Source organism: Pseudochaenichthys georgianus, chromosome 2, assembly GCF_902827115.2.
Source record: "Pseudochaenichthys georgianus chromosome 2, fPseGeo1.2, whole genome shotgun sequence".
Lineage (NCBI taxonomy): Eukaryota > Metazoa > Chordata > Actinopteri > Perciformes > Channichthyidae > Pseudochaenichthys > Pseudochaenichthys georgianus.
Genome location: NC_047504.1, coordinates 11484556 through 11506085, shown reverse-complemented (window position 1 = coordinate 11506085; position 21530 = coordinate 11484556). Strand labels below are relative to the sequence as shown.

At 43.7% G+C, this 21530-nt stretch overlaps 1 protein-coding gene across 1 annotated transcript; it reads left to right on the top strand.

The window, feature by feature from the left end:
- Positions 1 to 1903: 1903 nt before the first annotated feature.
- Positions 1904 to 19782, top strand: gckr (glucokinase (hexokinase 4) regulator). Its single transcript, XM_034097199.2, has 20 exons — positions 1904 to 1987; positions 3954 to 4146; positions 4329 to 4478; positions 4553 to 4621; positions 5603 to 5671; positions 5827 to 5900; positions 6095 to 6161; positions 6480 to 6533; positions 6662 to 6756; positions 6830 to 6935; positions 7033 to 7151; positions 8494 to 8592; positions 9537 to 9634; positions 9810 to 9877; positions 17381 to 17477; positions 17554 to 17663; positions 18048 to 18122; positions 18374 to 18517; positions 19113 to 19247; positions 19323 to 19782. Exons 2-20 carry the CDS (start codon positions 4096 to 4098, stop codon positions 19434 to 19436), a joined length of 1794 nt encoding a protein of 597 aa, XP_033953090.1. The 5' UTR covers positions 1904 to 1987; positions 3954 to 4095; the 3' UTR covers positions 19437 to 19782.
- The last annotated feature ends 1748 nt before the right edge of the window (positions 19783 to 21530 follow it).

Below are 21530 nucleotides of genomic sequence, written 5' to 3'. Positions count from 1 at the left end.
GACGGCGGCTGTGCAGCTGAAGGGCAGGGAGAGGGAGTCGATGTGTGTGTGTGTGTGTGTGTGTGTGTGTGTGTGTGTGTGTGTGTGTGTGTGTGTGTGTGTGTGTGTGTGTGTGTGTGTGTGTGTGTGTGTGTGTGTGTGTGTGTGTGTGTGTGTGTGTGTGTGTGTGTGTGTGTGTGTGTGTGTGTGTGTGTGTGTGTGTGTGTGTGTGTGTGTGTGTGTGTGTGTGTGTGTGTGTGTGTGTGTGTGTGTGTGTGTGTGTGGAGAGCTATGGGCTTTCTTTCCCCTGACCCTTTGACTTAAGGCTAATATTATATTATCACCAAATATTACACTTAACAGTTAATGTGTCAACAGCAAACTTTGTGTCGTGCTTTTGTCCACAACTGAAAATATTTCATTCTTAAATTCAAAGTTTCACATTTATACAATTAACAATTTAATTAATAGATTTCTCTCTGTTTTTATGATGCTAAATATGGCGCTAAAACCGTCTTGCTGAACTGTAATTGAAGGGAGTTGGCGGTGAGAGAAATATACTTTCAGGCTGTTTTTGTATTTGAAACCGATGCTCTTTAGGAGGTTTGGAGTTTATTTTTAGGCACAAAAGAGCAGATAGTGAAGATGTTTTGAAGCTGAATTAACTAGCCATTTTTGTCCAAGGATTTCACAGCCTATTATGAGAAAACATATTTAAAGTATGAATGACTTGTTTTGCTCCTCAGGGACGCGATTTTGAAGAATTAGGAATAATGCTGAGACTGAAGCCTGATGGGAAGGAGGCTCGCTTTGAATCAAAGGACCTTTCAAGGTCAATGTGCTGCAGGCCTGACTGAGACGAGATGCACACAACACAGAGTCCACTCAGGTCAAGTAGAATTTAATTATTTCTGAAGGGAAAACCCAGCTTGCATTGGTCATGTGTCAAAGGCACTGAGACACAGTTATTGAGAGGTGAAAAAGGGCCAAAAGAAACTTGTTTTGGGGAGTGGAGGTTTACTGCAAGTCTGCGTCTGTGCTGCAAGCATATCCCTTCTGCCTCTTCACCGTCTGTTTCTGTGGGGGGGATGTTTAGGTTAATTAAGAGTCAGATTGACCAGTGCACAACATTTGGTTTAAACACTTTAAATGATTATATCATTGTGTCTGATATTGGCTCAGCATTACCTTTTTTAAAAAGCATTCACTATGACGTCTGTGTGATTTATCAGGCAGCCGTACGCACAGCTCTCGGCTGTTGCTCTGACTCAGAGAGGTTAACGCCGGGCTGCCATCAGATGCCTGATATCATTAATAATCAGCGTGAGCAAGAAGCCACACATGCATCGCTCTGGAGACAGTCACCACCAGCCTTATAACATCTCAAACTATAGGGTATAACAAAGAAAACAAAATAAGAATACCCAGAATGCAGCAGACTATCAATAAACTAAAATTATTTTTATGTTCAAAAAATGATGTCAATCAAGTCCTCCTTATATTTAATCAATACACTTTATAGTAAACATATCTGTAGATACAATTAGACTGGTTTGAGCGTGTAAAAGAATACAAAACATGAATAGGCAGCAAAAAAAACGACTAAATGATGTCTTGAAAGAGAAATATTCAGTATTTCAGGAAACAAAAACAAGAATGCCCACGAAGCATACGCAGCTGAAACTCAATAAACAACTTAATATAAGTATTTCATGTAAAAACGATGAACATATATCTTTCCTTCCCCCTCTGTGCGGACCTTACAGAAGCTGTGAGGTGATATATCGAAGGAGGATCAATAATACGAGTGTTTATAGAAGGTGGGAAATGTCCCTGCGAGCGTCGGCCGGCGGTACGACAGACTGCGGTGGGAGTTTGGAGGAGTGAGGCGCGCTGCTGCAAACGGTCTGACTCTGAAGGCGACGGAACGCATCAGACTCTACAATCTGCTGCCGTGTAAATATTTCCACGCTGATGAGACACTGCGGGCTGAAAAGCATGTTGGAGAGTAAGGAAAACTGCTCTCTCGTCACCTCCATTTGCTCGGGTAGATTTTGAGTTACGACTGTCACGATGCTTGTGTTGTGTCACGTTTTTAGTTGTGTGTGTCTGTCATGTTTTCCTCCCTGTGTATTGCCTGGTCTTTCTCCCCGTGTTTTCCTGTCTGTCGTTAGTTTCCCTGGTGTGTCTAATTTCCTGATTGTTTTCACCTGTCACCCCTTCTGTGTCTCCTGTGCTCATCAGTGTCAGCCCCGCCCCTGATTGGTCCCACCTGTGTCTTGTTGCCCTGTGTTTAAATTCCCCTGTCTCCCAGTGTCAGTTCGTCTTGTCTCTTGCCTTGGTCAGGTCTATGCCCCTTGGTCAGGTCTATGCTCCTTGGTCAGGTCTATGCTCCTTGGTCAGGTCTATGCTCCTTGGTCAGGTCTATGCTCCTTGGTCAGGTCTATACTCCTTGGTCAGGTCTATACTCCTTGGTCAGGTCTATGCTCCTTGGTCAGGTCTATGCTCCTTGGTCAGGTCTATACTCCTTGGTCAGGTCTATACTCCTTGGTCAGGTCTATGCTCCTTGGTCAGGTCTATGCTCCTTGGTCAGGTCTATGCTCCTTGGTCAGGTCTATACTCCTTGGTCAGGTCTATGCTCCTCGGTCAGGTCTATGCCCTTTGGTCAGGTCTATGCCCCTTGGTCAGGTCTATGCCCTTTGGCCAGGTCTATGCTCCTTGGTCAGGTCTAGGCTCCTTGGTCAGGTCTATGCCCTTTGGCCAGGTCTATGCTCCTTGGTCAGGTCTATGGTCCTTGGTCAGGTCCATGCTCCTCGGTCAGGTCTAGGCTCCTTGGTCAGGTCTATGCTCCTTGGTCAGGTCTATACTCCTTGGTCAGGTCTATGCCCCTTGGTCAGGTCTAGGCTCCTTGGTCAGGTCTATGCCCTTTGGCCAGGTCTATGCTCCTTGGTCAGGTCTATGGTCCTTGGTCAGGTCCATGCTCCTCGGTCAGGTCTAGGCTCCTCGGTCAGGTCTATGCTCCTCGGTCAGGTCTATGCTCCTTGGTCAGGTCCATGCTCCTCGGTCAGGTCTATGCTCCTTGGTCAGGTCTATGCTCCTCGGTCAGGTCTATGCCCTTTGGTCAGGTCTATGCCCCTTGGTCAGGTCTAGGCTCCTTGGTCAGGTCTATACTCCTTGGTCAGGTCTATGCTCCTCGGTCAGGTCTATGCCCTTTGGTCAGGTCTATGCCCCTTGGTCAGGTCTAGGCTCCTTGGTCAGGTCTATGCCCTTTGGCCAGGTCTATGCTCCTTGGTCAGGTCTATGGTCCTTGGTCAGGTCTATGCTCCTTGGTCAGGTCTATGCCCTTTGGTCAGGTCTATGCCCTTTGGTCAGGTCTATGCTCCTTGGTCAGGTCTATGCTCCTCGGTCAGGTCCATGCTCCTCGGTCAGGTCCATGCTCCTCGGTCAGGTCTATGCTCCTCGGTCAGGTCTAGGCTCCTCGGTCAGGTCTATGCTCCTCGGTCAGGTCTATGCTCCTTGGTCAGGTCTATGCCCTTTGGTCAGGTCTATGCTCCTTGGTCAGGTCTATGCTCCTTGGTCAGGTCTATGCTCCTCGGTCAGGTCTATGCTCCTCGGTCAGGTCTATGCTCCTTGGTCAGGTCTATACTCCTTGGTCAGGTCTATGCTCCTTGGTCAGGTCTATGCTCCTTGGTCAGGTCTATGCTCCTTGGGTCCTACCTCCTAAGTGCCTGAGTTCTTAACAACAGTTCATTTCTTTGAAGTCTCGGCTAAAAACATGAGCTCTTACTCAGAAGTCTTTTAACTTGTTTTAGCACCTACTGTACCACCTACTAACTATCTCCTGTATGCATGGTTTGTATGAATCTGTTGCCTCTGTGTCTGAAAATGTGCTGTATAAATAAACCCACCAGTTATAAGGACACGCAGGGTCATTGTGTTGGCGTGTCACACTTCCTTTCACTCTCGTCTCAAAGGTCCTCAAGTGAACTTTGTCACTACAGATAGAGCCGAGCACTCTGTGGTTTTCATTTCAAATCCCCGTGGCTGACAAAAAGCAAACAAGCGACACAGAGGGACGTTTCCTGTCACACCGCGAGAAGGACAAAGTCGTGCACGATGTCGGGATCAGAGTGGACTTGCAGGCTCTCCAGCATGCATGAATGGGAAGTAAGAGAAAGACTAGTTGGACTTTGTGGGTCAGACATGCATATATGTATCTTCAAGACTGATAATATGCCACGAAATGAAGTGATTATATCAGCAACAAAATAAAAAGCAGGAAATAAACTGTTAAAAAAAGCATTTTAATATGATTATAATCACGTTTCTTGATATTTAATGTTTCTCAGTCCCCATATTATGAGCCGTCACTTCCTGTTTCGGAGAAGTCCAACCCCCTGACGCGGGACATCGACCGCGCTTCATCAGGATGTATTGTGAGGATGCTGCAGGCCTGTGACTCCCAGATGTTTCTGGAAGAAGCCGGGGCCACCTACCAGGTACAGGTTTATGATAAAAGCCTTAATTTAGAAAGGTTTCCATAAAGGACATGATTATATGAATGTCTTTTCAGAGGCTGATGAGTGATGACGTGGTGGAAACATTGATGGAGGTTGCTAAGAAGGTGGAGCTCATCCTCAAGGTATCTGTGATAGAAATATAACGTATTTTGAGCACATCTCTTTATTATGCATAGAAATGACACTTCATAAACACGACAGACTTTACATACTATCAGCAAAACAGAAAGAAGAAAATAGAAACACAGCCCAAATAATATTCATTCATTCTCCCATCGTCGTTGACCATTATGCCTCAGGAGGTCGTAAAAAGGTTTTCCAGATTTCCCAAAACCTATCCAGTTTGTTTTTAAGGACAAAACGTATCCTTTCAAGAGCGAGGTAGAACGTCCTCCCGTTCAGCCGGTGAGAAAGTCCACAGGTTGACGGTTCCTTCTGTCAGGGAAGCCCTACATGTCCTCCTTCGCCCTCTGACGCGGCTGACCAACCTTGAGCAGCCGCCATCTCCCTTAAGGAGGGGCTGCCCTAGCAAGTTGTTGCCGTCGCCATTTTGTGACCGGGCAGCTCTCGGGCAGAGATAGTTATAGTTGTGGGACACCTGGAACACATCCTTCTCGGGGTGTGGATGACCTCGAGCCATACGCGACAACAACTGTGATTCAGTGTCCTCAGCTGTTTAGTCTATCTATTGAAGAATGTTGATTATTACGCTGTGAACTAGTTCAAACCTGGAGCTACACGAGGGCTCTTCAGAATTGATTGTGGCGTCTCAACCGTGTGGTCAACTCGTGGCCCGTGACACGTCTTGCCGTAACTCCAATAAACCGTCAGTGTTTGCCATCAAAGCTCCAGCTCTCCTCGTGCGTCTGAGTCCCGTCTCCAATTGCTTCAGAAGTTTCCCCCACACCTTCCCATGTGCGAGCGATGCACCGTTTAGCCTCCACAAAGCAAGCATTGAGCAGAAACCGTACAGAAATCTAACGTATTTGCTCTCATTGTATTAAGTCTGTTGTCTGTGAATGTTGTTACCCTGAAGAGCTTTACACTTTCTTCTTCTCGTGGTCACTCGGGGACGGTGTTAAAGTCTTCTGGTTCTTTCACAGGATCCTCGGGACGGCCTTGTTGTGCTGAGCGGCTGTGGGACTTCTGGTCGACTGGCTTTCCTCATCACGGTAAAAGCTTCCCTGTGATAGGATTTAATCCCACCAGGAATCCAGAGGCAAAGCATTTGTGTGCTCTAGGAATGTCCAAGAATAGCAAGTGTGGACAAAATCATGATCAAATATCACTTATGTTTAGAAATGACTTCCTGTCGTGTGTTTTTTAGTCAGCTTTCAACAGAGCCCTGAAGGAGCTGAACCAGAGTCCGGGTTATTCATACATCATTGCAGGAGGAGACAAGTATGGATGGATTTTTGAACAGATGTTGACACAATTGAATGTAATTATCTTAATTGTCTCATTGTTGAACTAACAGGACGTACTGATTTACATCTTCAATTCACATTAAGTAGAAATGCAGGCCATCAAAAGACAATATTTTATATTTCTTAGCCTCTGTTTTAATCAAATCTCTGTTTTCCCATTTTCCACAGAGCTCTGTTTTCCTCGCAGGAGGCTCCAGAGGATGATCCCAAACTGGGCATGCTCAGTCTGAAGGAGGTCAGGGGGAGGGGGTGGTGTGTGTGTGTGTGGGTGTGTGTGTGTGTGTGTGTGTGTGTGTGTGTGTGTGCGCGCGCATTACTTGTGGGGACCTAAATCTGTTTACATAGTCACGTGTGGGGACTGGCTTCCCTTATGGGGACAAATTGGAGGTCCCCATAAGGGACATCATTAATTTTAGGGTGAAGACTTGGTTAGGGTTAGGCATGTTATGGTTAAGGTTAGGATAAGTCTCCAGGAAAGTCAATGTAATGTCCCCTGAAGTGATGTATACATGGTGTGTGTGATTAATTTGAGTTTGTTTGTGTTGTTCTGCAGGCCTGTGAGGGAAAGAAGCGTGTCTTATTCATTGGTATTTCCTGTGGTTTATCCGTACGTCACGTTAAACTAACCAGAATCTGAATTATTGTTGAACAGGATGTTAATTATGAGTCAGAATATTGCAACCTTGCAGAAAGCCGAAGCTAATATGTGTAGATTTGGATTGTTGCGACATTAAGGCTCCTTTCGTGGCCGCTCAGCTGGATCTCTGCCTGCAGAACCCTCAGGTCTACACCCCTGTTCTTGTGGGCTTCAACCCCACACATCAGGCCAGGTGTGCGAGTGAACTTCACTCCTTTTTCCATTCGTGTTAACTAGTAGTAAATGTTAACATCCAAATGTTTTAGGGACGAGCCGATCCCTGGCTGCAGCTTCACTTTCCGCAGCGTGGTGCAAAGGATGGAGGAGCTCGCTAAAAGTCAAAAGGCCTTCCTCATCAACCCAGCAGTCGGGGTAAGAAACTCTCCTTGAAGGTGTCAAGATATCATGTAGTGCAAATCGGATGTAGTGACAGCCCTTCATGTTCTCCTGTGTGTGTCTGTGTGTTCAGCCGGAGGCCATCAGCGGCTCCTCCAGGATGAAAGGAGGCAGCGCCACTAAGATCCTCCTGGAGGTGGTGCTGTCTGCTGCTCACGCAGCAGCCTTCACACACACACCCATCACTCAGCAGTAAGCATGGCGGATGTTAGAGAAATCTCACCGGCTTGAGCTTCAATCTCAGGATCCATGTGTTTCTGATCCTCTCCTGAATGGAATTAGTCATCACATACAGAGCATCAACTAGTTCCTGAACAGTGTCCTTCACATGCTGACATCCAAGCAGGCCCAGTTCCAGAACAAAATGACTAAGGGTGCATCTGAGATTAGGGAGGGTGCAGTGGTAAAGTGCTATTTTTCTAAGTGGGGAGTGTACCTAACACCCTCTATGGGGGTCCTCCCCTCCTCTAGGGGGGTCCGGGGGCATGCTCCCCCGGGAAGATTTTTTTTTTTAAATATTGAAGTTAAAACCATCAATCTGGTGCACTTTGAGAGCAACATGAAGAGATCTATGGATCTATGTGCTCTTTGCTTGATTCATGCCTTCCCAGTCCCTTATCACGTAGCCTATAAGAGCATGGCGCCAGTTGTTGTAGCCAGTTGTGGTGAAGGCATCTGGCTTACTTGAACCGAAATGTCTACATGCATAGCAGAAGATGGCATCTTTTTTACATGAATATTCCAGCCAATCTCTGTTTTGAAACCATGAGCTGCAAAATGAGCGCCTCACCTCGCTGTACAGGTGAGTTGGGCACTTTTTTAAATATACCTGGGCAGGCTCTGTTTTGCAGAGGTCCTCTGGCACTTGCGTTTACAGTTCTGTTTTATCTGGGTGTTGAGAGAGGTGTCCATAGATCTCTTCATGTTGCTCAAAGTGCACCAGATCGATGCTTTAACTTCAATATTTAAAAATCTTCCAGGGGGAGCATGCCCCCGGACCCCCCTATGTGAGGTCCACACACCACCTATACAAATAGCACTTTACCCCTGCTTACACCTATATGCTGTGAGCTGATTATCGAGCCTTCATTGTAACAGTAGCAGGTACAGTGTGTGTGTGTGTGTGTGTGTGTGTGTGTGTGTGTGTGTGTGTGTGTGTGTGTGTGTGTGTGTGTGTGTGTGTGTGTGTGTGTGTGTGTGTGTGTGTGTGTGTGTGTGTGTGTGTGTGTGTGTGTGTGTGTGTGTGTGTGTGTGTGTGTGTGTGTGTGTGTGTGTGTGTGTGTGTGTGTGTGTGTGTGTGTGTGTGTGTGTGTGTGTGTGTGTGTTGCAGTAGAACGTTCCTCTGTAGCGCCGGTACATTAATGGGAAACCCTAAATGTTTGAGCACCCTCTATGAAACGTCAAGCTACCCCACAGCACCCCCAAAATAAATCTCTGGCGCCGCCACTGAGCCTGACTATTTGTGTTACTCTCACGTTGGAAGAGGACATTCAGTGTTTTCCCAAATACAGTTATCTCTTTTATTTGCCAACAGGGGAATCCTGCAGCACATGAGAGCGTATGAGAAAACTCTGGAAATCCCTTGCGCTCACAACGAGGGGATGAGCACTCTGTTGGAGGCCGCTGGAAAGAGGTAGAACATCCTCCAGTCACCTTGAATGTTACTCAACAAGGCAAACGGACTAGTCCTGTTTCACAGCAGCATCCTTGCTACTCAGCAGCCAGGCGTCTTACACAGTGGGAAAGCAGCTCCTTGAAACCCACAGCAATGACATCTTTCATGGTGGATTAGCTGTTTCTAAAGCTTCCAGTGGAAAAGAAATCAGACACAGAGGCAATAGGCGCGTTCACACCAAGTACTTTTCCCACAAAGGTTCCTGAGAACTCTTCAGTTCTCGTGAACTAAGTAAAATCGCGTTCACACCGGAATAAATCCCTGGGGGTGGATTAGGCAAATGAAGCCGCTGACGTCACTTCTTCTGCTTTGGGTTTACTGGCAGGCCGCAAACCACTTCACGGCGTATACTGCCGCCCAAAGTCCCCGGCCGGAAGTCCCCGGAGTTGGGGAAGGCTTCAGTAGAAGCTGCTGGGAGTCCCAGCAGCTTCTACTGAAGCCTTCCGAGTAAATCGCCAGAACGCCGACACCTCCTCATCTCCACCGCTCCCATGTTTTATTTTGTGTTGCATAAGTTAGTCTCTCTGCGTTTCTGCGCTGGGCTAATGCTAATGCTAATAATGCTAATGCTAGGATAATAAAATGGCTTCACAAACGTTTTTGGGAGTTTGACGGGGCGTGGTTTGCAATCCGCCCAGCCAATCAGACACAGGAACCTTTTTCTCCCACGAAAGTCCCTGCTCTCTATCAGGGACTGAAAAGGGGGTAAAAAAGGTTCTCCAGAACTAATTTAGTTCCTTTTTGGTGTGAACGCAACTAAATCGTAGTCCTCAGGAACCTTTGTGGGAAAAGTACTTGGTGTGAACGCGCCTAAAAGCCTTTCCTCTTGTGAAACAGACACTATAGCAGACATCTGAAATGTGTAAGATGATACAGATGATACTCTCTTCTGTGTGCTTCAGTTTGCAGCGTGGCAGGCGTGTGTGCTACCTGGGCTGGGGCTCACTTGGCGTCCTCGGTCTCGTCGATGCCAGCGAGTGTGTGCCGACGTTTGGAGCAGGTGAGAGAGGAGTGTGACGTCCTCATTATCACCAACACCTTCATTCGCAGCTCAACGCACACTTTCCCGGGTGATTCATAATCACGCGTGAAACTGTGAATACACTCAAATAATTGGGGAAGCATTTTTTCAAATACTTCACACTTGCATTCATATTCTTTTGTGTGTGTGAGAGACTACGAAGATGTTCGGGGCTTCATCAGCGGAGGGTACAACGAGCTGAAGAACAACGAGGGACCACTGGTACGTGAAGGGAAACAATGAAATTACTGTTATTTAAACAAAAGAATAATTATTTAATCTGATTCAAAACGGCCACTGTACATTTAGGTTTACCTTGAGCTACACTACTGCTGTCAGGACTGACTCTAGTTTGGTTCCAGCTTGTCTTTTGGGGTTGAAACGACTCATGGCCTTACAAAGTATTAATATGTCCAAAATCCAGTCAAATCCAATTAGAATGAAATCCAGCTGTGTAACGTCACATCTGTCTCTGCAGCGTCTCACTTGTGGATTAACCCGGAGCAGGATTAGTATGACACACTGTACCTACTTTATGAAGCCCAATAGGACATGTCTGCTTTAGAATAATCTGCTTTTTTATTAAACTGCTGGTCGCGCTTGTTAAGAACTCAGACACTTAGGAGGTAGGACCCAATTGCACGACCCGGGAGACAGAGGTAAAGTATTTGTAAGATACAAAAAATGGTCTCTACAAAAATGGAGAACAAAATGAAAACGCTCACGTAGTGGGGATCAAAACTTTCACGAGAGCACTTATGGCGCGTTTCCACTGCAGGCCTCGCTCGGTTTGGTTAGGCCTTATTAGGCCCGGCTCACTTTAATGCTGCGCTTCCATTACAGTTTAGGACAGGGGTGTCAAACTCAAGGCCCGGGGGCCAAATCCGGCTCGCGACTTCATTTCATGTGGCCCCACAAGAGCTCTGAAAGAATATAATAAGTTTATTATACGGTTACATGCCGATGTACAGAAGCACGTTGCATAAACTACATGTCCCACAATGCATCTGGAATATGACTTTTTTTTCATAATTTGACTTCTTTTACATTTTCACTTTTTCCCCCAGAAATGTGGCTTTTAAAAAAAAATCATTTTGTGACATTCTCACTGAAGAGACTTCCAATGATTTGCCATAGACTTCTGCTTTCAGACGTAGTTAATTATGAAGTTATTACCCTATCCGATAATGATAAAATGCTGAGGCAATAATGTCATACATACGTTTATATTAAATATTTACATATGTCTTTTCATATAGTCTAAAAGTCACAACCGGCCCTTTGAGTGCAACCATAATGCTGATGTGGCCCGTGATGAAATTGAGTTTGACACCCCTGGTTTAGGAACTGGGGCAGTTACTATAGTAACGCAGTGTAGGCGGAGCCGTGGCGTCATCTTCAATGAGAGCCCAAGAAAAACAACACAGCCGTTAGCTGTTAGCACTCAGCAGCGCCATATAGACTGAGAGTTACGACATCTCCGTTCACTCCAATGGACCACTTTTGTACAGCAATGGCGGATCGTGGAGCCTCTCAATCGTTCCCCGGAAGTTAGCGCCAAGGCTAGCAGAGCTGTGGAGTTGCAGCATAATAGACCGTTCGTGACGGACTTTTAAAGGTAAGAAGAAGTTTAAAGATGTATATTGCGGATATTATCAGTACATCTGATTCTAATTAACATGTGTATTAAAGGATGTCAGTGGATTATCCCTAAATTAATAGATTTAGGGAACGTTTACAGATAACATTAAGCTAGCATACCGAAGCAAGTTAGCAACACACGTTGAACAGCCTTTTAATTGTACATTCCGTTCTCTTAATGTCTATTTGGTCCAACGTTGTTGAATTGGAGAAGAGGGGCTTCTAAACGGGATTGTATGCGGGGGTGGAGCGAGTTAAATATTAGATAAATATAACTTTGGTGCGTGTAAGAGTGAGTGTTTTTAGCAGAGCCATATTGTGTCCTTGTGATTCTGTTGATTATTACCCGTCTGTATAATGTTGCAGCTCAGCTGATTCTGGATTGATGGCAAAGGGAGAGGGACTTAAGTGAGAGTGAAAACACAAGGTAAGTTTAATACTACTGTTTTATATAAGTAAGCATACTAAACATGTATTATATCTAGGGTTGGGTACCGAGAACCGGTTCCGGTTCGGAACCGGTTCCAACATTTCGATTCCAACGGTATCATTTAGAAATGTGAATTTCGGTTCCGCTTTTCGATTCCTGAGGAAATGTTTCTCGCCGCTCTCTGTAGCCTACTGCATGACTGCAGCGGGGCGGGAAATGTAGCGTTGTATCTACATTTCCTACAGTGTAACCTGAGACCATGGCCGGCCTGTCGCACTGGCATTATAAATGTTCGCCTAGGGCGCCAGATCTGTGGAGGCGCTGCGCTGACAGCTCTGGGAGAAAAAATAAATGTTTTGACCGTTGGTGCTCATCCTAATTTTCGGCCTTGATGTAACAACATTCATAATTAAGTAAATGTAACACCCTTTTCATCCCGGTTACACTTTTCATTTGCCCTGTACGATGGGCGCTGCAAGTGATGAAAATGGGGGATGTTGGCTTATCTGGCAACCGCAGGTCACGAGGGTGCACTGGAACCGGCGCTGTTGTTATTAGCATCTGGTGCTAGCTGCTCTTACGGAAGAAGAAGATGTTTCTACAATGATGTGGAGGGAGAGTCCTCTCCAGTCAGACTGAGAGGCTGATAACTTCAGCTCAGTGAGGTAAAGGACTCTCAGTGTTTAGATAGTTCACTTTAGTCTAAGTTATCTCAGTGGGTCTCAAACGTTTTGATCACAATTTATGTAAACACATATTTCCAAGGCACTCTTTTATAATTATTGGAATAAAACAGGTTTGAAATCATTCCAATGTATACTATAGGACAGTAAACCAGACATATCGTTTTAAACTGGAGAGATAAAAAAATATGCATAAATAAAATAGTAAAATAAGATATGAATGAACAACAAAAATAAAATGCATTACATGTAGGCTATTTGTTATTTAATTATTCAAATGTAAACCGATCTTTTTCATATGGGTGTTTGGAGGTGTACCCCCTAGATCTAGTCTCTAGTAATTCTGCGTGTGCACCAGATTGAAGCATTTTACTTCAAAATGTTCAAACATTTCTTCCCGGTATGCCTGAGAGGCAGATATGCTTGTTTTTCTCAACAAGAACTGTTCTTTAAAAGTTGAACTGTTGTAGCTTCAGTGGTTCTCAGGTTACAGTTACATAGCAGTGAATATAAACAGACTGATTAATGTGAATATTACTTTAAACTAACCTGTGTAAAAGTTTCTCGAATAAATGTAATTTTTTTGGTGGAAGAAGCATGTATCATTTTTTTACCCTGCCCCTCAAAGAATCGGAATCGAGAACCGTTAAGAACCGGAATCGAAAAGTAGAATTGGAATCGGAATCGTGGAAATTCAAACGATACCCAACCCTAATTATATCACTGTATTATATAAGTAATCTTGTTAGTAACCTACTGTATGGCAGGTGGGGGGGCAGTGATGTTACAGGTGGAGGAGCAAGACAGAGAAATCAAAGTGTGTTCTCCAGAGAAGAGGTTGATTTCACTTCAATTTTTTATTTCATATTTTCTAAAGATGTGGAAATGGCAAAAAAAAAAAAGAGAGCTGTAACCAAGACAACTGTAACAACATGAGTAGAGAGCCACCAAGGTTTTTCAAGTCCCTCTCTTACTCCATTTTGCCAACCCAAACTTCCAGGTACATGACAGGACACCTTGCTTGTTCTTCTTGTTTGCGCTCCTCTGGCGAGAGACAGCAAGCGCATTTCGTGGCATCTGCAGGCAGTGGCAAGTCCTTCCGGCATATGCCACAAAGGCCGCTACTCCGTGGTAGCTGTGGCAAGTCCTTCCGGCATATGCCACAGATGCCACAACTTGCCGAGGCATCTGCCGCTGCTCAACGGGAGTTGCCACAAGATGCCAGAGTAAGGGAACGTTTACGGTAGCTGCCACTCGCCTTCCGTGGAAAATGCAGCTATTTAAACCCGTATTTATCGTGTAAAATGTTGCTGTTTAGGCATGACTTTATCGAACTGATCTGTACACAGGACTGATGTGCGATCTCTATATTTCTATTCAATTTTACTTGAAGCATAGTTTGCTAAAATAAACAAACGTGCTATATTTATGATGAAATATTGGCGAGTGAGGGTTGCAACGCCCTTGGCAATTGTCGCTTCTTGAGGGGAGTTTCCACTGCTTGCTACGATAAACCAGGTGTATGACTAGTAAAGACAAATAATTAACAAATACATATCTGTATGGACACAGCAACGTGTACACTGGTGTTATTAGACTTGGCTACAGACTTAGGGCAGCTGTAACTGATTGCAGTTGCCACTGCTAGTGAGATGCTAAGGTTAGTATGAAGGGGGTCCTTGATATATTTCCATTAGGCAAAGGACTTATATTTGCCCCATGCCTTCAGCAGCAGCAGGCCATTCACTTTGATTTGATCCAGTTATGAAATGTCATCATTTCGACAATAAAGAAATGCAACATAAACGTTATCTTGCACGTTTTATCGAACCATCTCCGTTTCTAACTTTCAATATATTTAAAAAGAGATCTCTCTCTCATCTGCGTGCGGGGGCGAGGCCTCACAGACATGCTGCTGCGCTGTGCACACAGTTCTGCCGGTAATGAATATTAGGATACATTTTGTGAGGAAACTTTTCCACCAATAATTCCAATAAGTATTCCAAAATGTATTCACTTCAGGTTTACGAAAGTAACTGTATTCGGATTAGTTGTTTTTCAAATGTAACGCGAGCTGAATACAGTTAGGCTACTTGGTATTTGTATTCTGATTACGTAAGCCGTTACATATATTCCGTTACAACCCAACCCTGCGTACAGATCATCAGTCCTGTGTACAGATCAGTTCGATAAAGTCATGCCAAAACAGCGACATTTTACACGATAAATACGGGTTTAAATAGCAGCATTTTCCACGGAAGGTGAGTAGCAGCTACCGTAAACCTTCTCTTACTCTGGCATCTTGTGGCAACTCCCGTTGAGCAGCGGCAGATGCCTCGGCAAGTTGTGGCACCTGTGGCATATGCCGGAAGGACTTGCCACTGCCTGCAGATGCCACGAAATGAGCCAGGCCCTACTGCCTCTGGCTGGGTGCTGGCAGGTGGAGGGCAGTGATCCCTTCCCTTCTTCCCTCAATCGTTGAGACTAATGTAAGTAGAAGACATGGCACTGTACATTTTCGAACATTTAAAATATTATACCACTTAAAAATAAGAAATATTACTTTTGTTACTAAGAGTTCATACTTATTATACCTGTGTCACCTTTCACACTATAGCTGTTGTGGAGGCTAAGCCAACGCTTTAAGCCTCTGAGGATCCGCTCGGTGTGTGTAACTGACGCACACAAGTTTTCTGCCGAATAAAGGTCAGACCATTTATTTCCATTTTACTGGTTTCCATTTACTTGCTTCTTTCCATATTCACCACACGATATTACTGTTTACACAATACCTTTGCTTTGCTTGTAATCCCGTGTTTGTGTGTGTGTTCTCCGTGTGTGTGTTCCGTGTGTGCTCCTTGTGTGTGTGCTCCTTGTGTGTGTGTTCAAAAACTGTATGGGCCTTCCGGCGGAACCTCTCCCCAACACACAGAGGTTCCTACCTTTATACCCACAGGTCCCGGGGTGAATCGTGGTGCAGGGGCCCTTCTCTTTTTGACCACAGGGCGATGCACGAAGATGGTGGGTAGAGCCTCTGCTCTCAGCCTAGTCTTGCCCTTTTTTCTCTTGACAAACTGGTCTGCATCAACATGTGCCTGCGGAGTGACTTGAGGTTACTTCACACGCAGAACAACTCGGTTTTGTCTGCCCACATACATTCCATAGTGGTTGAATACACAGTATTAGGAAACACGTTATACTTACTGGACATGTTATACTCATTACATACTGTATATAAAATATGACCAAGAATGTGAGACAACTTTATAGAAATTCATATCACATCTGTTACTGATGCCATTTGTCATACTTTGTTAAACTCACAAATAATAAAGTTCCATAACTTCAGTTGGGAACAGAGACCACACCTTATCTCCCCAAGGCAATAGGTGTGCTATATAGGTGTGTATAACCTTTCTCCTGTCTGTTACTCCCTCTCTCAGCACAAGAACCAGAGGGGGATTCAATGGAGCCTGAATACCTGCACTGAGACCCTCACCCTGCACCCTGAGTCTCAACTCTCTGTGTTTTTCAAGCCTTTCCCTGTTTTTTTGTATTAAACAAAACATTAAGCTTTCCCAATGGTGTGGTTTTCGTCCTGTCCTTTCTGAAAGCCATAAAGATGACATTAGATGACACAAAGATGACATTAGTCATTTAGATAACTTGTGTAAACATTGTGTAAATTAGAACATTAGAAAGGGATGCTCCTGACTACCATACAGGTTTAAGAAGATATTGGTTTGAAAGAATTCAAAGCTATAAATAAACAGCAACAGGCTCTTTAACCAAGGCACTGTTAGCCTAACATGTAAACTAGTTGTTCACACTAATCCTAATATTATCACTTAATATTAGCAAATTCTATTTTATTTTTTAAAACATATTGATGTAAATACATACACATATCGATTTGTTGTATAAATATTGCAAATCAAAATCTGTATTCACTAATGATTACCAAAAATCGTAGTTCTATTTCCTGTTATCAATGCATTCACATTGCCCGCCATGAACTTCCGGGGAACGATCCTCGTCTTCATGAACCACGTGACGATAACCGTTTTTGGACTTCCGTTGTCGTAACTCTTCTATTATATGGCTCTGGCACTCAGAGCTCACAGCTCCTCATATCTGTTCAGAAACTAGACAGAAGTTAAACAAGTACAAACCACAGACTGCCTGTGTCATGGAAGATACAGTCGCTGCTTTATTTATGTCTGTAGGCCGTTGGTGTGAGTGTGGACGGTCGGAGCATATATAACGTTAGCTTAGCCAAGCTACATTTAGAAAACACGCATTTTAAAGGTGTTTCTCTGCCGTCTGTCTGCAGACTTGTCAAAGCATTAATTCATGGTTTTTACTAACCGGTATCAGTGTGTTGTTACTTCATCATTTAGAAACGTGTATTACAATTAAATCACGGTCACATATGTTCATCTTGTTGTAGTTGTAGCCCCTAGCCAGCGATTCTCTCTCTAGTTTAGCATACTCAGCCCGACTCAGCCCGGTTGTTCCTGGCCCTAGAACCACGATTTTATGGGGCCAGAAAAAAGGTGAAAAAGTAGCCCCGGGCCAAAACTAGGCCAAGTGGAAACGCAACTAAAATCGGGCTGGTGTTGATGAGTCTGGAATGACAGGTAGACGGTGAGTGACAAAACAAAACAGGAAGTGGAAGACAATACAACCAAAAAACAACATAAATCTCAACATTTCTGTCGGTGCACAACAGCGCTTCATTCAGCCAAGCCCACTACTTGAATTTGGCTTTTAAAATCCTTTCCGTATCCACTTTGTTGGGAGAATGTATCATCTACATCATAACATTAAGTATTCCCTACTGTAGAAGATGTAAACGAAAAAAAAGTTTGCATTTTCCAACAGAAACTACGGAAAAGCTACAGTCAAATAACAAAATAATGGTGGTTACTTAACATTCTTCTTCATAATCATATATTTTCTTTCCTCCAGGGTTCTGACTTTCGAATATCACATGAGGATTTCTTGCATCTCGTTCTGCCGTCTCTCGATGACCACGACATGGTTCTTCTCATCTACACGCAGACTGGTGAGACAACTTGTTTTTGTTGTTGATTATTTCCAGATCAACATACATCTTAACGGCTGTTTCTCTCTCTCCACAGATGATGTCGGTGACGTGGAGAAGTTGGCGAGCCGAGTGAGAGAAAAGACGTCCAATCTCCACGCTGTTTATCATCGAGTGGATGGAGACACTGCAGCTACTGTACAACAAGTCTGTCTGTCTGTGTTTCTTTATGTCTGTCTGTCTGGCTGTCTGTCTGTCTGTCTGTCTGTGTCTGTCTGTGTCTGTCTGTCTGTCTGTCTGTCTGTCTGTCTGTCTGTCTGTCTGTCTGTCTGTCTGTCTGTCTGTGTCTGTCTGTGTCTGTGTTTCTTTATGTTTGTCTGTCTGTGTCTGTTTTTCTTTCTGTCTTTCTGTCTGTCTGTCTCTCTGTCTGTCTGTGTCTGTCTGTCTGTCTGTCTGTCTGTCTGTGTCTGTCTGTCTGTCTGTCTGTCTGTCTGTGTCTGTCTGTCTTTCTGTCTTTCTTTCTGTCTGTCTGTCTGTCTTTGTCTGTCAATCAATCCACATATCCATCCAATAAAATGTGTTTTTTTGCAGGATGACATCAATAAGCTGTGTTTATCGTCACTAAGAATCACTTGGCCATCACCTGCTTCAGGCTTACTTCAAATGGTAACACACACACACACACACACACACACACACACACACACACACACACACACACACACCCCTTTATACTGCATTTTCACCTGTCTCTCACCCTCCTTCAACAGAGCTGTAAAACTAATTCCATCTTTATCGATTTTCAGTTTTTCTCGTGTTTTATACGTCTTATTTTAGATGACAGTTGTTGTTTCCCCCCTTTCAGAGTAGCTTATGTAAATGCAGACAACAGATAATCAATATCTCCTCTCTCTCAGCAGTGGGAGCTGTGCACTAAGCTGTTCCTGAACGCTCTGAGCACCGGCGCTCACGTCTTAAAGGGGAAAATCTACCAGAACCACATGATGGACCTGCAGGTCACCAACAGCAAACTCTACTGCAGAGCCACTCGTTTACTGCAGGTAACATAACACCACTAAAGGATGTTAAACCTTACATCCTCATATATTACTCTGCATACATTCACTTCATAATTTGAAAGGAGAAACAAAAACCAGCCAGACCTATATACAGTATAAATACTACCTTGTTTTACCTTAATGTACTACTATCATATGTGTCTTTATATTGTAGTCACATGGTATATCCTCTTCAATAATCAGAAAATAATACATTTTTAAACTCGATCTTGACACAGGATTAAACTCACAATGTAACCATGAACGCCCTATCCATCCACCTCTTTTCATTTGAAATTATGCATAAAAAAACGTTAAAAAAGCAGCTCAAGAATCCCCTGTTTAGCCGTGCCTTTGCTTCGTAATCGTTTGAATTACATATGAAGTGTCTTTCTTGTGTCCTTCATTGTGAGGCACTTTCTAAAGTCTAGGTGTAATATAATATACTTTTGTTCACCTTACCATTAACCATGTTTCTGTGCTATGTGGAGTAGTGAAAAAGATTCATTAATCTCCATTCTTCACAGAGAAAATAATCACTACAGTCACATTTAACATTGTATACATCTAAATTGATGCGTTCTTGTTTACATTCAAGAAACTCTCAGGTTGTCCCGAGTCAAAATGTGAGGAAGCTCTCCTGAAGGCCGTCTACAAAGTGGACAATCTGACCGTGGAAATCACATCCTCCGACATCAGCACACACACACACACTGCCAGAACCAGTACCAAGGTGAGGAGGCAGCAGGATGCACGAGTATCATTATATTTACATCATAAAGTGATATTTGACTGTGTGTGTGTATAGGTGGTGCCTCTGGCTTTGGTCTGTTTGCTGACTGGTTGCTCTCTGGCGGAGGCGGAGCTTCGTTTGGAGCAACAGCCAATCGTAAGGGACGCTGTGGAAGCTTGCCTGTCATAAATTAAAGGTCACATGTCAGCAAAAATATATATAGAGTAACTATGACACTTTAGTCAAAGGTCATCCTTTATTGGTTCTCCTTCTATTATAAGCTAAAATCAGTTTTGTCACCTGCATCATGCAATACCAGTGTGTACCACTAAGGGGCAGCATTGCCAACCAAACACACATAACAACTTGTAGCTTCAATGTATACTGAATTAAGTTCTATATATGTAGGCAGATGTTAGAATATAGTGTGCGCAATCAAATCTGAAATATTAACAGATAGAAATTAAATGATATGCACTTTTTATGATTGGCAAACAGACAATTATGTGTTCTCCTGATGTGTTATATGATAATCTCTGACAGTATATTGCATTACATAATAAACGTTTGTTAAAAGCAGTATAATTGAGACTGAGGGAATGTTATTTTTGCATGAATGCCTCTATTGTAAAGATGTTGAAATGTATAGAGAGAGGTATGACATTTACAAAAGTCATAATCGAACCCGGGTACCATATGTACTGTTACAGTTTTCTGCAGACAGTACAGGCTCTTCCATATCGGTCAATGTGATGTAAATCAACCTCAATCCCTCCGTGGCCCAACACACACATGTACAGGATTAGTGCGACGTGTGTGTATCTTGAGGGCAGCTGAGCAGCTTTGGGAACCTTTGGAGCTGAGCCGAGTGCAAAGGTAAAAGAGTGAATATAATCTGCGTCGGATAGCAAAAGCACATTGTTCTTGATATGTATACAAGTATTACAAACTGGAGCCTGCACAAGGAAACTTTAAAATGAATTTAAAGAATAGTTTGGATAGTTTAAAGTGGGGTTGTATGAGGTATCCTTGGTCTACGTTTGGACGAAGAATTGACGCTGATAATTATACATTCACCAAAGACACCAGATTTTACTTTTTAAAAAACTGTAATTTTACCTCACAAAACACAGGGGTTGTTGGTCTACCTTAATCTGTGAGCGTGTTGTGTTACTGTGGGATTTTGGTGAATCCAAACTAACAATTGATCAAATAAAAAGGTCATACAATAGCAACAACAAGTCATCAGTCGAGGCAGCGTTGTAATGTGGAGTCTGGTGGCTCGGACTAAAGCATAAAAGCAGCTTCTCGATCTGAAAGGGCAGCCTGACGGCTAAATATAGCAAGCAATTACATTGATTTTATTTGTTTTGTACGTAGCTAAACACATTTAACTGTTGCCTTACTATCCCTTTAACACAACGCGTGCATTAGTCATTCACTAATTAAGAAACGCCACCTCAGAATCACCTTCCTGTGCGTATAATTTATTTATATCAACATTCACATATTCATTTGCTTTACATGATGTTCACTTGGTGATGTCACAGACTGATGAAACAGACCAATAGCAGCATCGGGGCACACACACACACACACGCACGCACGCACACACACACACACACACACACACACACACACACACACACACACACACACACACACACACACACGCGCCCTCTTGAACCACAGTTTAACAAGAGAAAACACTCTTTATGGGTCTTTTAAAAATACAATTGTCCGGCTTTTTAAACGGCAGATTTGATTCACTCCGGCCTCCCGACACAGGCTCAAGATGTCAGGAAGCAAACGTCAGACCCTCCATCGTGATCTCCTCCTCTGTTCCTGTTCACCTACCTTGATATAACCATGGTTACATAAGGCATCAGTAACACGCTTCACGCCGTTGATCCACACTGCTCGTTATGCAAACCCCAGCTGAATACACAGCATGTCACACACACCAAACCACATTAAAGCAGCAGAGGAAGGTTCACATCAACCTGAAATTCAGATCGTCAGATATGCTCAGTGTTTCTCTTGTAGCTTCTGTATGTTCAGTACATGATCACAGTATTTGGACTACATTAATATAATGAGGTACAGATTACGCAAAGGTTAAATAATTCAAATATAATTAAATAAAGTTAGGAATATAATATTTCTTTCTGTCAATTTTGGAGTAAATTCAAAAGTACTTTTTAATTAGCTTAGGCTAGCTTTCCCCCCTGCTTCCAGTCTTTGTGCTAAGCTAAGCTAGGCTAGCATTAGCTTCATATTGAC